Source organism: Salmo trutta, chromosome 30 (genome assembly GCF_901001165.1).
Source record: "Salmo trutta chromosome 30, fSalTru1.1, whole genome shotgun sequence".
NCBI classification, from domain to species: domain Eukaryota; kingdom Metazoa; phylum Chordata; class Actinopteri; order Salmoniformes; family Salmonidae; genus Salmo; species Salmo trutta.
The window spans coordinates 24,816,543-24,829,829 of NC_042986.1; the positions used below are offsets into that span (position 1 = coordinate 24,816,543).

A 13,287-nucleotide genomic window follows, 5' to 3' on the forward strand; every position below is an offset into this window, starting at 1 on the left:
AGACTTAATTATAACATAACACACAGAAATACGAGCCTTAGGTCATTAAAATGGTCAAATCCGGAAACTATCATTTCGAAAACAAAAAGTTTATTCTTTCAGTGAAATACGGAACCGCTCCGTATTTTATCTAATGGATGGCATCCCTAAGTCTAAATATTTCTGTTACATTATACAACCTTCAATGTTATGTCATAATTAATTACGGCCTTTGTTAGGAATAAATGGACTTCACACAGTTCGCAATGAGCCATGCGGCCCAAACTGCTGCATATACCCTGACTTCATGCACGGAACGCAAGAGAAGTGACACAATTTCCCTAGTTATAAGAAATTCATGTTAGCAGGCAATATTAACTAAATATGCAGGTTTAAAAATATATATTTGTGTATTCATTTTAAAGAAAGGCATTGATGTTTATGATTAGGTACATTGGTGCAACGACAGTGCTTTTTTCGCAAATGCGCTTGTTAAATCATCACTCCTTTGTCGAAGTAGGCTGTGATTAGATGAGAAATTAACAGGCACCGCATCGATTATATGCAACGCAGGACCAGCTAGATAAACTAGTAATATCATCAACCATGTGTAGTTAACTAGTGATTATGTTAAGATTGCTAGTTTTTTATAAGATAAGTTTAATGCTAGCTAGCAACTTACCTTGGCTTCTTGCTGCCCTCGCGTAACAGGTAGTCAGCCTGCCATGCAGGCTCCTCGTGGAGTGCAATGTAAGGCAGGTGGTTAGAGCGTTGGACTAGTAACCGGAAGGTTGCAAAAACGAATCCCCGAGCTGACATGGTAAAAATCTGTTGTTTTGCCCCTGAACAAGGCAGTTAACCCACTGTTCCTAGGCCGTCATTGAAAATAAGAATGTGTTCTTAACTGACTTGCCTAGTTAAATAAAGGTGTATAAAATAAAAATAAAAATTATTTAAAAAAAATTATCGCCAAATCGGTGTCCAAAAATACAGATTGTTAGGAAATCTTGAAATCGGCCCTAATTAATCGGCCATTCCAATTAATCGGTCAACCTCTAATATAGGCCTATATGTATGCATAAGCTATAATATGCATATGGGTGTTTTGAATTAATCATCACCTTAGAAAGCACTGTCCATTTTCGTGTTTGACTTTGAAACAACATCCACAACGACCATGTTTTCCACTCAGTTTCAACCTTTTGTTGAACTTTCTTCAAATTGATCGAACACTGTGAAGTACGTTTTAAAAGCATGATACTGTTTTGATGATAAGTATTTGATGTGATTTTCAACTGCAACTGCACTGACAATAGAGCCCTCAGTACCAGGCCATTAATGACCTGATGGTCGTTAGGGAGTTGGGTACAACCAACGCATGTCCAGAGTGCATAGAAGGAGATTTCCGTGGCTTAATGTTCACGTGGAATATGACCGCTGGTGTGGCAGTAATACGGTCACCGCAACAGCCCTATTAAAGATCAATGTTTTTTAAGCCCTACTGGTGCAACTAGACCCTATTGTTGCTCCCTGTGTTTCAGGTCGGACTGTGCAGTGTGGAGCTTCGCCTGGCACCCACACACCCAGAAGTGTGCTGTTTCCCGTTAAGACGACTCCATCCAGATCTACAACCCCAAGAGGTAAGTAGCAGACTCATGACCCCACTGTCGATCTATTGCAATGGTGCTGTGTCATTGACTATTAAACTCTATGGAAGTTTCTCAACTCCTCCGTCCTGTTCTCCGGGGCCTGAAAATTGATGTGGTCGAGGAGAATGCCAATTCGTTAGTAGGTGAACGGAGGAGTATGCTCACCTCCTCGATTACATCCTTCGGCAGAGTATCCTACGGTCGGTTCACAAGAGTATCCTACGGTCGGCTATCGCGGAAGAGTTTTGAAACCAGTCACACCCCCTTTGAAACAGCTGTTGTGTTCTCTGAGGAGAAAAGAATGCACATATTTGAAAACAAAACTTATCTTTAATCTATAAAATGTCTAGCACAACTATCTAATTACATTTTTACTGAAGATATTTATTTTGGGATTCCTAAACGTGATTTACATGATGACGCGCAAGTGGAGAAGGAGAGTCATTTCATATAAGCGAAATTGTTTCCTCTCGTCGCCTCTTGATTATTTTTTACCTTTCCAAAAGGCGAGAAGAGGACGTGAGGAGCCGAGCAAAACCAGTTGAGAATCCTCGTATGGGTCGGTTTCCTGGATTCAGATGAAACCTATGTCCTCAAAATCATATTCAGTCAGACCAACCTAGTGTGGTGTTAAACTTGTTCTGTCTCGCTCTCTCTCTTTCTCTGTCTCTCTCTCAAACACTGTCTCTCTCCCTCAGTGCTACTACTCCCACCCTAAAGCACCGTCTGCAGCGCAGTGTGGCAGCCCTGCAGCGGAAGCCTCTGTGTGCGTCTGCCCTGGCCGTGGCCTGTCACAACTGCCTGCTGGTCTGGCATGTGGACCCCACCTCGTTCTCTACCAGGTATACATGCTCATTATTATACTCTTCAACTTTCTTTTTGTCCGTTCTCCCTATTTCTCAATTCAATGTCTTTCTATCTCTCCCTCCCTCCCACAGACCCTCTTCTGGCTGTGCCCAGGTCCTGTCCCACCCAGGCCACTCCCCTGTCACTTCCATGGCATGGTCACCTAACGGATCTCTCCTGGTGTCGGCCTCTCCCAGGGACACTGCCATGCTGGTAGGAACCAGCAGTCTCAACCTCTACTCAACTGTGAAAGTATTTTACTGTGATGCTGGAACATCCTTGTGACTCTGTATTTCTCTCGCTTTCGCTCTCTCTTTCTCTCTGTCTCTGTTTCTATCTCTGTCAGGTGTGGGATGTAGCTGTTGAGAGCTGTGTGCCTCTACCGTGTGGGAGGGGGAGGAGTCACGTACCTGTCCTGGTCCCCTGATGTCAGTCGCGTGCTGGCAGCTACCCCCTCCTCCCTCTTCAGGTCAGAGACAATAGTGCAGGAGAGCTTTATGTCCCATTATCAGCAACCAACTCACTCCTGTGTTCCAATGGCACATTGTGTTAGCTAATCCAAGTTTATCATTTTAAAAGTCTAATTGATCACTACCAAACCCTTTTGCAAGTATGTTAGCACAGCTGAAAACTGTTGTTCTGATTAAAGAAGCAATTAAACTGGTCTCCATTGGAACACAGGAGTGATGGTTGCTGATTATGGGCTTATGTAGATATTCCCTTCAAAATCATCCTTTTCCAGCTAGAATAGTCATTTACAACATTAACAATGTCTACACTGTATTTCTGATTAATTTGATGTTATATTAATGGACAAAATATGTGCTTTTCTTTCAAAAACAAGGACATTTCTATGTGAACCCAAACTTTAGAACAGTAGTGTATGTATTGTGTGTGTTGCTGCAGGGTTTGGGAAACCAGGATGTGGACTTGCGAGCGGTGGCCTTGTCTGAAGGGACGCTGTCAGGTGAGACACCTGGTCTGTGTGATTGTTTGTGTGTTTGGCTAACTGTCTCTCTGTAACTGTCTAGTCTGGCAGTTGGAGTCTCGATGGGAGTCGGCTGCTCTTCAGTGTGCAAGGAGAGACTGTCATCTATGCCCTAACTTTCACTGACACCCCAGGTACACACACAAACACAATACCATGTATGATATGAAGCACACCAACCTCTTACAGTTGTTTTACACTGTGTGCTGTGTGCTTGCGTTGTTTGTTTTGATGTAAGTCCTCCTCTTTGTCCACTAGGGATGCCCTTAGGGATGTCAGGGGGGCCGAAGGCAGCAACAGTGGTGGCCGACCTGTCTAAGACAACCTTAAATACACCAGATGGAGATATGGCGTAAGGAAAGGCCTGGGTTAACTAGTCATTCACTAAACTAGTTATTGATTAACCTTATAGATTAGCTTATTGTGTATGCGTGTTTTTCAGGGTCGGAGGAGAGATCCAGTCGCTAGCGTGGGACCCGACAGGAGAGAGACTAGCCGTGCTTCTCAAAAGTCAGGCTCCTTCCCTCCTCTCCTCTTTCTCCAAGTTGGAAAGTGTTTTTTTTTTCATCTTCTCTCCTCCACTCACTTCCTCCCTCTTACCTGTTCCATCAGGAGATGCTGAAGCAGGCCACCCTGCCATGATCGCAGTGTTCAAGACTCAAATCAACCCCGCTTTTAAGCTTCTGCCATGGTAAGTGCTCTAGTATGTTATATATCCAGGAGGGTGTCTCAGTGTTGTGTATCTCTGTATGTCAGTGGTAATAACTGTCTATGTGAGTCAGTGGTTTTGTTCAGGGGGAGGCCGGGACAGAGCCCAGACTGATGCAGTTCAACCCCAGTTACCAGCATGGAGCCCAGCTCACTGTGGTCAGTCTCTACAAACGCTGTTCTTTACATGTAGGAGACCACCAGGCATTTAGATGTTTCCCCACAGTGCTGCTTAAACTGATATTAAAGCTATATTTTACTTTCAATTTTACTTTTTTAAAATTTTTTTACTCAAAAGTAGTTTATGCATTAATGTAATTTGAATGGGAAAGATGGGCAATGAGACTTCAACTAGAAATTGTACATGGTCTACACACTGATCATTCCATTTGACATGGCTGTTGACGTGCTGCAGTGAATAGAGCACGAGGTCTAGCTAGGTGGCACTAAACTCATCTCAGTGACTAGTGATGTTGTCTCTCCACAGTGTTGGTCTAATGGAAAGATTACCCATATGCCTTTTTGCTTTATGAGTGCTGGGAATCCCCAGCCCGGCCTGGGAGGCAGCCCCTCTCTCCCCCTGTCCCATGGCAGGCCAGCAGACTACGCCAACCAGACACTCTACACAGAACTCATCTCCTAACCACACACACACATGCAAACTAACACAGAAACCATATTTCAAGTCATGTTTGTAAGTACAATTTATAATTTTTGGAACACTTGTTAAATAAACGTGTACAAAGTGTTATGCAAATGGATATTTATTGTGTCTTTTTTTTTATGCCGAGTCCAAGACATGGCAAGGGGGTTGGTGGGATGAGGTAAAGGTCAAGCCATCGCCGGTTTGTTCTTGCAAAAGAGTTGAATGAGTTGATTGGGAGGCTTCAGTGTGTCTTTAATGATGTTTCTTAAATCATCTCCATGTTCTAAGGTAAAAGAGTATACTGTATCGTCCCTTATTCTATACTTGGCAATAATAAGTATTCAATCTTAGAACAATCTGGCATTAATAGGATAGTTTGGTGTTTTACCTTCCTGATTTGCCCTTCACTTTCGGTCAAGAATAATCAGAAGGATTTAAGTAAACTATAATGTGACATTAGGGATAATGTCAATGTAGGTTTGTGATAACAAGAATATTTTCCCTTTACAGAAGATTATATCACTGTTTAGTCTTTTCAGTCTAATTTTTATTGCTCAGAAGAAAGATATGGAGAGGTACAGAGAGGAGAACGGAAGTGTAGAGGATAAGGGAAGCAGACAAGCGGGTCACCAAACGCTGACAAACACCTACGTGGTCATGTCTTGAAGCATCATTAAAACATTACTGTTAATGTACAAAATACTTCAATTCCATTCAGCACATTATTTTCTCTACTTTATTTATCTCTATTAGTTGAAACAAAAAGAAGTCAACCATGCCTGACCCCACCCTGAAAACCGGTGAATGAATACAGTACTTTCATTCCTGTGTTATGACATTCTCTCATAGGAAAACACACTCACACATGCATACTTACACACACATGCCATGCACTCACAAACATTCAAAAAGGGTAACTGACCTCTCAACAACTACAACAAAAACAAAGTACACAGGCCTTGGGTTCAGTTAACAGAAAAGGTTATTTAACCCCTATGCCTTTTCTGTACTTATTTCAAAGAAACTCAGTTAAAAGTCAACTTAATTGTTACTTGGTATTTCCTTTTTATTTCCAATTTACATCAATTAAAAGTGTAACAAAATAAACAAAAACCAAAAAAAATGATCATGATCATAATAAAATTTAATAATAACAAAAAAATATACACACCCTCACACACACACAGAGACAACCCACCCTGGTTGTTTTGGGCGGCTCTCCTTGGAGTCCCGTGATTCTATTTGTGGGGCATGAACTCCATAGGGTACTACCCAAAGTCCCTTGGTTCTCTGCCTTGCCTGGCTGCACTTGTCCTCCAGGGTGGGGTGTGTGTGTGTGGTGTGAGGCTAGTGGGAATTGGGGGGGGGGGGACAATGGCAGAGACTGAATGCTAGAACTCATAGCACCTTCTGAAGACGGAGCAACCCAAAGCAAAGATGGCCGTTCAGCCCCAGTTCCACCCAAAAGCAAATTTTGGTCAGCTCAAGATTTAAGGTCAACGTTTTCACTTTGTTTTTCAGCGTGAGGTAGCTTTAAACAATCAGGATGACTACAACTTTCACCAATTTTATTAGAAAATGTAGGTTGTTTGTGAACTGAGTAAGATATTTTCCTCTAATGGACAGTGAAGGGGTAAAAGACAATGGAAAAATACATCCCAAATGAATCCTCATTTTCCAAAAAGTGTTGGTGTGCATATATCTAGACACATGTACACACACAATGTGGAAATATATATAAAACCATCTGGCTGTTTATAAACACACAATTTTACAACATAGAACCAAAGATTTATAATGCACAGTCAAAGTTTCGCTCCTCGTCTTGATGGTAAAAAAACATTTGGAGCACTTGGACTTGTTTATAATAACTGAAAATATGTTTTGGTCTACATTGATTCAAAATGGCATATTTGTAGCTAGGTCGGGGAGGAGACGGGGGAGGGAGGTGGAGTAGAAGTGGGAGGTTCTAGGTATTCTGTGGTAGGATGGGCTTGTGTTGCTCTTATGGTGAAGCTCCCTAGTCCTACTGTACCTCACCTCTGCCCATGTGAGGTTTAGACAATAAATAAGTGACATCGAGTCATGTTCCTGTTTCTTCATCACTCGTCTCTTGGCTTGGTCCCTCTTCCTCCTGGCTCATTCCCGTCAACTGTGGGCCATGGGAAACATGACTGGATCTCAGGAAGTGGGTTGACAGGGAATGCTGGAACGCCGGTGCCCTTCAGTGCTAACATCCATGGAGTACAACTTGGAGAGCACTTTGCCAGAGAAAAAGTGTCCTTTTTTTTAAGTTAGTCTTCTTTTTTTGTAGAGTGTGTGTGTGTATTGTTTCATAGTTGAATTATTTCTTTCATGTTTCAGTTTTTTTGCCGTTGTGCTTATTTCACTTTACAAAAAGCAGACTGCACCCACATCCAGACCGAACTCCTGGTCTGCTCCTCCAATGTCCATGGGAGCAATGTCCACGATGGGCAGACGGGAGGTCTTCTGTGTTCTGTACTCGAAGACAGTCTTTCCCCACTGGCCTGTGTGTTTCTGTGGGACGACAACAGAGACGTGTTGAAGCACAGTAACCCACTATATATTCCCATAGACTACAATAACAGAAAAACTGCTGCTTTTTTTACGGTGACTGCACTGTGCCTTCCCCCATGGTCCTACTTAACTATGTCCATCCTTTCCCTGACCTAACTTGACAGTGCCTATCCCTCTCACCTTGCAGCCATCCTCCACAACGCTGTAGGTGAAGCGGCTGTTTCCCTCAGCTCTGATCTCCACGTCGTTGGAGCCCTGGAGCAGCAGACCCTTCTTCAGGTTGCCGGTGGATGCGTCCATGTAGGCCACACTGTTCTTGCAGTGGTAGGTGAGGTTCTGAGATGCTTCCGTGGACAGCAGCCTTAGGAAGGTCAGCTGGATACTGGCAGCGTTGGTACCGTCCTCAGCGTAGCTGAACTATACAGGGAGAGGGAGGGTTAAGTGTGACATGGAAAGGACGAGTGCAGTCACAAAAATGGAGGTCATATGGAGGTCATAGGTTTATGGATGGTAGGATTTGGTGATGTCTACCAATTATCTGCGAGGCTGAAATATAGGTTGTCTAATTGATAAAAGGAAACACTGAGGAAGGGTTTGACTGATGATCAGGATATCCCTTGAAATGAAGTTCTACTAAAGGAGCAGCTATGTTTCATTCCAAGGTGTCAGTGACATTATTATTCATAGAAAGAAGAGACTCACGTGGAATCCTCCATTCATAGTCTCTCCGAACCAGACGTGTTTGCGGTCCTTGCTCTTGCTTGTCCACCAGTTCTTTTGAGGCACGTTGGCTATGCTGGGGTACACACAGGTCTCGCCAGTCTCCATGTTGCAGAAGACCTTGATGGCATCAGCTGTGCTACCAATGTTAGGATCCACCCAGTAGTCACCTGAAGAACGAGAGGAGCAGAGGAAGAATTGTTCAAACCCTAGCACTGTTTGGACTGATCATGTTATACACGTGCTCTTTCCTTTCTACACTGTATATTTTTGGGGAATCTTCCTTGATGAATAAAAAACACAATTCCATAAATCCATTTCTCTCTTTTCTTTCCATTCACTCTATCTTCTCCCTCTCCTCTGCCCGTTCCCCCACTCACCGCTCTTCCACTCTGGGTGGCACAGTCTGAGGTCTCTGCAGGTGCGGGCAGGGTTCTTCTGGCTACCATCAGGGCTGCGCAGGTTCTCGATCTGGTTGTTGAGAGACTTGAGTGTGGAGTCCACCTCCACGTCGTGCTGCCTCAGGGAGCTGGACGGCTCATCAGCCCTCATGTACCTCAGGGGATCCGGAGACTTCTCAGGCTGAGACAGGCCAGCAAAGGCAGACATGTCGATGCCAGGGCCGGGAGGACCAGGTGGACCAGGGGGTCCGGGGTTACCAGGTGGACCCTGAAGGAGGAGAGGAGATGACATTTAAAATATGAAGAATTTAAGACTTTTGCTGCTACGTGTACAGTATATATAGTATATTCAGGTAAGTCTAAGGTTGACAAGCGTTACTCACAGCAGAGCCAGTTTCTCCAGAACGACCACGAGGTCCAGGGGGTCCGAGGGGTCCAGGCTGACCGTTAGATCCATCCTTACCAGCGGGGCCGACTGGGCCAGGGGGTCCCTGAGGAGATGGATAGGGTGGGTCAGTCATGGCTCATACATATGGATGCTAGCATAGCATGAATACATGTAAGGCTCCCTTTAGTGTTTGGTTTCACATTGTTTTAAACTTTTACCTGATATATCGTTTTTGTTCAATTGTTGTTGATTATGTGTGAGAGTACTCTCTCTTTAATTCAAGAACAAACTGCTTATCGGACATTACAAATTTAGCATTTATCTCACTTTGGGTAAAAATGATTCACGTTGTAGTGGCCAGCCCTTTCCTCTTTATCATGTAATTCGTCTTAATGGATTATTTTAAAAGTAGTAACCTCTCCTGTCTGTCTTCTACTCTTCCATAGCATGTTGTAATCATAAAAGCATTAGCCTTCCTTGTTATCATAGAATAGGCTAATTAAAAACACAGTGGCTATTTCCGTCCTCCACTTTATCATGGTGTTGGAGGATTATAACTACATTATAATTGGTGTTGGTGGATTATGACTAGCCTGTGCCCCTCATTATCATAGCATGGGATAACTACTGTATAGGAGTAGTCTTTATTTGTCTCATCAGAGTATGGAGGGATTAGAGAAGTGTTCTGTCCTCTCCACCTCTTCTTCTCTTTCTTCTGGACTCACCTTAGCGCCACTAGGTCCGGCAGGTCCAGCAGCTCCCTGGTCTCCAGCGGAGCCCTGTTAAGATAATGACAACAGGAAGTCAGGGAACAGAACTTTTTCCACATTGAAAGTCAGGCATTCTACTTCTATGCAGATAGTGAGGTATAATAACTGGTGCAGTGTGGCCAGAGGATTTGGGTGACTTACTGGAGGTCCGGGAAGACCCTGCAGACCGGTGAAGCCACGGTGTCCCTTCTGTCCCCTCTCTCCTGTCTCGCCAGCCTCTCCCTTGTCTCCACGGGGTCCTTGGGGTCCCTGATGTAGAGAGGCAGAGAGTGTCAATCAACTCAGTGTGCCAATGCAGGTACAGCTACAGTAGGTATAGTTTATTAGAGAATGGTATGTGTGTTTCACAATGAGGAACATTGACACTCACAGCCATTCCTCTAGCGCCAGCTGGTCCAGCGGGTCCGGCAGGTCCTTGAGCACCCTAAAAACAAGTGTGAGGTTCTTCCATTAGACAGGCTAACAACAACCTAAGTACTATCAATTACAAAACACCAGCATTTCTCTCATTCATATTGTGTGTAGTTTTGTAGGGGTACTCACTCCCTCTCCTCTGTCTCCCTGCTTGCCCAGGGGGCCAACAGGGCCGGGGGCACCTGGAGCACCAGGGGCACCAGGTGCACCTGCAGGACCAGTGTTACCACGCTCACCCTACAGGTGGAGAGAAGATCATAGGATATAAGGACATTTCAAGAACATTTGATATCTTATCCACCAATTGGACTGATTGGTTTGATTGGTGTATAATGCAGGTAAGTAAGCATCTCAGCAAACCAAAATTGGTTCTGTGAAAGTTCCTGAAACATTTGTTCGGATGTGGCAAATATTCTCATAACACAAAAACGGTCCAGTTGGGCTGATGATTATACGATGTTTGTATAAAACATTTGCCTGATGTTGCAAGAACGTTCCCAGAACACATTTCATTCTTTACTGGTACATTGTGTTGTTACATTACCTGGAAATCTAATGAGAACGTTTGGAGAATGTTCTGTGGTGGTTGTTACAGATGTTATGCACAACATTTTTGTGAATGTTAGAATATTTCATTTAAAACATTAAAAAAAAAAAACATTTTGTGATCAAAAACATTATTTGAACGTTTTTGTGATTATCATCCTAATGTTAGATAAACCCTAACTAGAGCTTAATGGGAATCTTAGCACTTTGCTGGATTTCACTCCAAGGTCTACTACACAGTGTTTTATTTGTCACATGCACCGAATACAGCAGTTGTAGTCTATACCTGCTGTATTTGGTGCATGTGACAAATAACATTTTATAGAATAAAATACAATTTGATTTGGAGTGTCTCACCTTGACTCCGGTGGATCCATCTCTACCAGGGGGCCCATCAGATCCAGCGTTGCCCTGTGAGGTAGAGACAGAGATTTAATCAATACATGAAATGTATTGGCTTCCAGTCGTGAAGTAGCTGCCACAGCAAACGTTTGGGATCCATGGGTTAATGGTGCTGTAGAAATACAGATGACTGTGGTTGCTGTTGGCGTTTGCGATTGACTATGGTTGTGTTTTTTGGTTTTCTGTTGTGTCATTGTTTGTTTTGGTTGTTATTGTTACTGTTGTGGTCATTATTTACATTTTTGTTTTGTGGTTTTTGTATGTGTGTGTGGAGGGGTGTTCTTGTTTTGGAAAGTTGCTGTTGTTGTTATGGTGATTATTGATGTATTTTTATGTTGTTGTTGTGGGTGTTGTTGTTGTTTATGTTGCTGTTGTCGTTCCTATGGTTCTTGCAGTAGCTCAACCCAGAGGTGTAATTATATTGGCCAGCTGGTGGCACTATAGTGCAGCTATGGCCTTTATCCCAGTGATTGCTGCGTGCAGCTACAGTGGCCTATATTTGTTGTTGTTGTGGTTTATATTGTTGTTGTGGCTTGTGTTGTCATGGTTTAGTTCTGACCTCTCTTCCGGGCTCGCCAGAAGGTCCCGACAGTCCAGGAGGCCCCACAGGCCCAGGGGGTCCACGGTCACCACCAGCACCAGGCGCTCCCTGCTTACCGGGCTCTCCCTGGGACACATAGAACAGTGAGTAAGTGTCAGACGTCATCACTATAACCACAAGGACGTAACATTTGACTAGTTAATGGACTTAACTATTGATTTGCATGCAAAGTAGGACTTCAGCAACTGGCTGAAAGCCCCTATGTGGGGAAAAAGCAGCAAAACTCCAATAGAAAGTCTGTCGTAGGACGTAGTATGATGGAAATTAAAGTTCTGAATGCATCTCCCTTACAGCCAATTAGTCACTGAGTGATTGACTTCTTTGTGACAGTTTTAAGGAGGAAGAAGTCTGGATGTAGATCTGTCATATTGAACGTATGTGGATATCAGGACTCCATGATATAACAGTCGATCACTCCAGGCATCCCAGATATGATATTCTGGTAAATATGTTGCTTAGTTACCACTCAATGGTGCAGGACTAGTGGGAGTTATATGAACCTGGATTTAAAGAGAGCTTAACATACAACTGGACCAGTAAGAGCAATGGTTCCATAACAATGACCTGGCTTTCAAGTTCATAGCCTACTGCAAGTGTGGTAGTACTATCGGTGGTGAGATACTCACAGAAGGACCAGGAAGGCCAGGGAAGCCCCTCTCTCCACGCTGCCCAGGCAGACCAACAATACCACGTGACCCACCCAGACCCTGGGGACCTGAAGGACCATCAAGACCCTAGAGATAGAGAAGACGATAGGTCAGTTTAATACATTGACTTCACAACTTCAGTTCTAGCTCATTGACTTCACAACTCCAGTTCTAACTCATTGACTTCACAACTCAAGTTCTAGCTCATTGATTTCACAACTCCAGCTCTAGCTCATTGACTTCACAACTCCAGTTCTAGCTCATTGACTTCACAAATCCAGTTCTAGCTCATTGACTTCACAACTCCAGCTCTAGCACATTGACTTCACAACTCCAACTCTAGCTCATTGACTTCACAACTCCAGATCTAGCTCATTGACTTCACAAATCCAGCTCTAGCTCATTGACTTCACAACTCCAGCTCATTGACTTCACAACTCCAGTTCTAGCTCATTGACTTCACAACTTCAGTTCTAGCTCATTGACTTCACAACTCCAGTTCTAACTCATTGACTTCACAACTCCAGTTCTAGCTCATTGACTTCACAACTCCAGTTCTAACTCATTGACTTCACAACTCCAGCTCTAGCTCATTGACTTCACAACTCTAGCTCATTGACTTCACAACTCCAGTTCTAGCTCATTGACTTCACAACTCCAGTTCTAGCTCATTGACTTCACAACTCCAGTTCTAGCTCATTGACTTCACAACTCTAGCTCATTGACTTCACAACTTCAGTTCTAGCTCATTGACTTCACAACTCTAGCTCATTGACTTCACAACTCTAGCTCATTGACTTCACAACTTCAGTTCTAGCTCATTGACTTCACAACTCCAATTCTAGCTCATTGACTTCACAACTCTAGCTCATTGACTTCACAACTTCAGTTCTAGCTCCATTGACTTCACAACTCCAATTCTAGCTCATTGACTTCACAACTCCAACTCTAGCTCATTGACTTCACAACTCTAGCTCATTGACTTCACAACTCTAGCTCATTGACTTCACAACTCCAGTTCTAACTCATTGACTTCACAACTCT

At 43.6% G+C, this 13,287-nt stretch overlaps 2 protein-coding genes across 3 annotated transcripts in view; one reads left to right on the top strand and one right to left on the bottom strand.

The window, feature by feature from the left end:
• Nucleotides 1–1,409: 1,409 nt before the first annotated feature.
• Nucleotides 1,410–4,927, top strand: LOC115168887 (aladin-like). Its single transcript, XM_029724412.1, is given in 13 exon segments — nt 1,410–1,435; nt 1,521–1,619; nt 2,327–2,470; nt 2,567–2,687; nt 2,821–2,855; nt 2,857–2,943; nt 3,381–3,441; nt 3,506–3,596; nt 3,721–3,814; nt 3,905–3,972; nt 4,075–4,153; nt 4,245–4,329; nt 4,658–4,927. Coding segments are annotated over 13 exon segments (1,146 nt in total). The 3' UTR covers nt 4,814–4,927.
• A 607-nt stretch (nt 4,928–5,534) lies between these two features.
• The window catches only part of LOC115168349 (collagen alpha-1(II) chain-like), a 29,931-nt gene continuing 22,178 nt past the window's right edge, over nt 5,535–13,287 (bottom strand). For both annotated transcript variants that reach the window (XM_029723520.1, XM_029723518.1), the window contains 12 exons: nt 12,223–12,330; nt 11,555–11,662; nt 10,951–11,004; nt 10,177–10,284; nt 10,004–10,057; nt 9,775–9,882; nt 9,589–9,642; nt 8,859–8,966; nt 8,455–8,743; nt 8,057–8,244; nt 7,535–7,771; nt 5,535–7,354 (listed from right to left, as the gene is read on the bottom strand). In XM_029723520.1, coding sequence (XP_029579380.1) covers nt 7,208–7,354; nt 7,535–7,771; nt 8,057–8,244; nt 8,455–8,743; nt 8,859–8,966; nt 9,589–9,642; nt 9,775–9,882; nt 10,004–10,057; nt 10,177–10,284; nt 10,951–11,004; nt 11,555–11,662; nt 12,223–12,330 — 1,563 coding nt within the window. In that variant the 3' untranslated portion in view covers nt 5,535–7,207. The remainder of the gene's footprint in view (nt 7,355–7,534; nt 7,772–8,056; nt 8,245–8,454; nt 8,744–8,858; nt 8,967–9,588; nt 9,643–9,774; nt 9,883–10,003; nt 10,058–10,176; nt 10,285–10,950; nt 11,005–11,554; nt 11,663–12,222; nt 12,331–13,287) is intronic.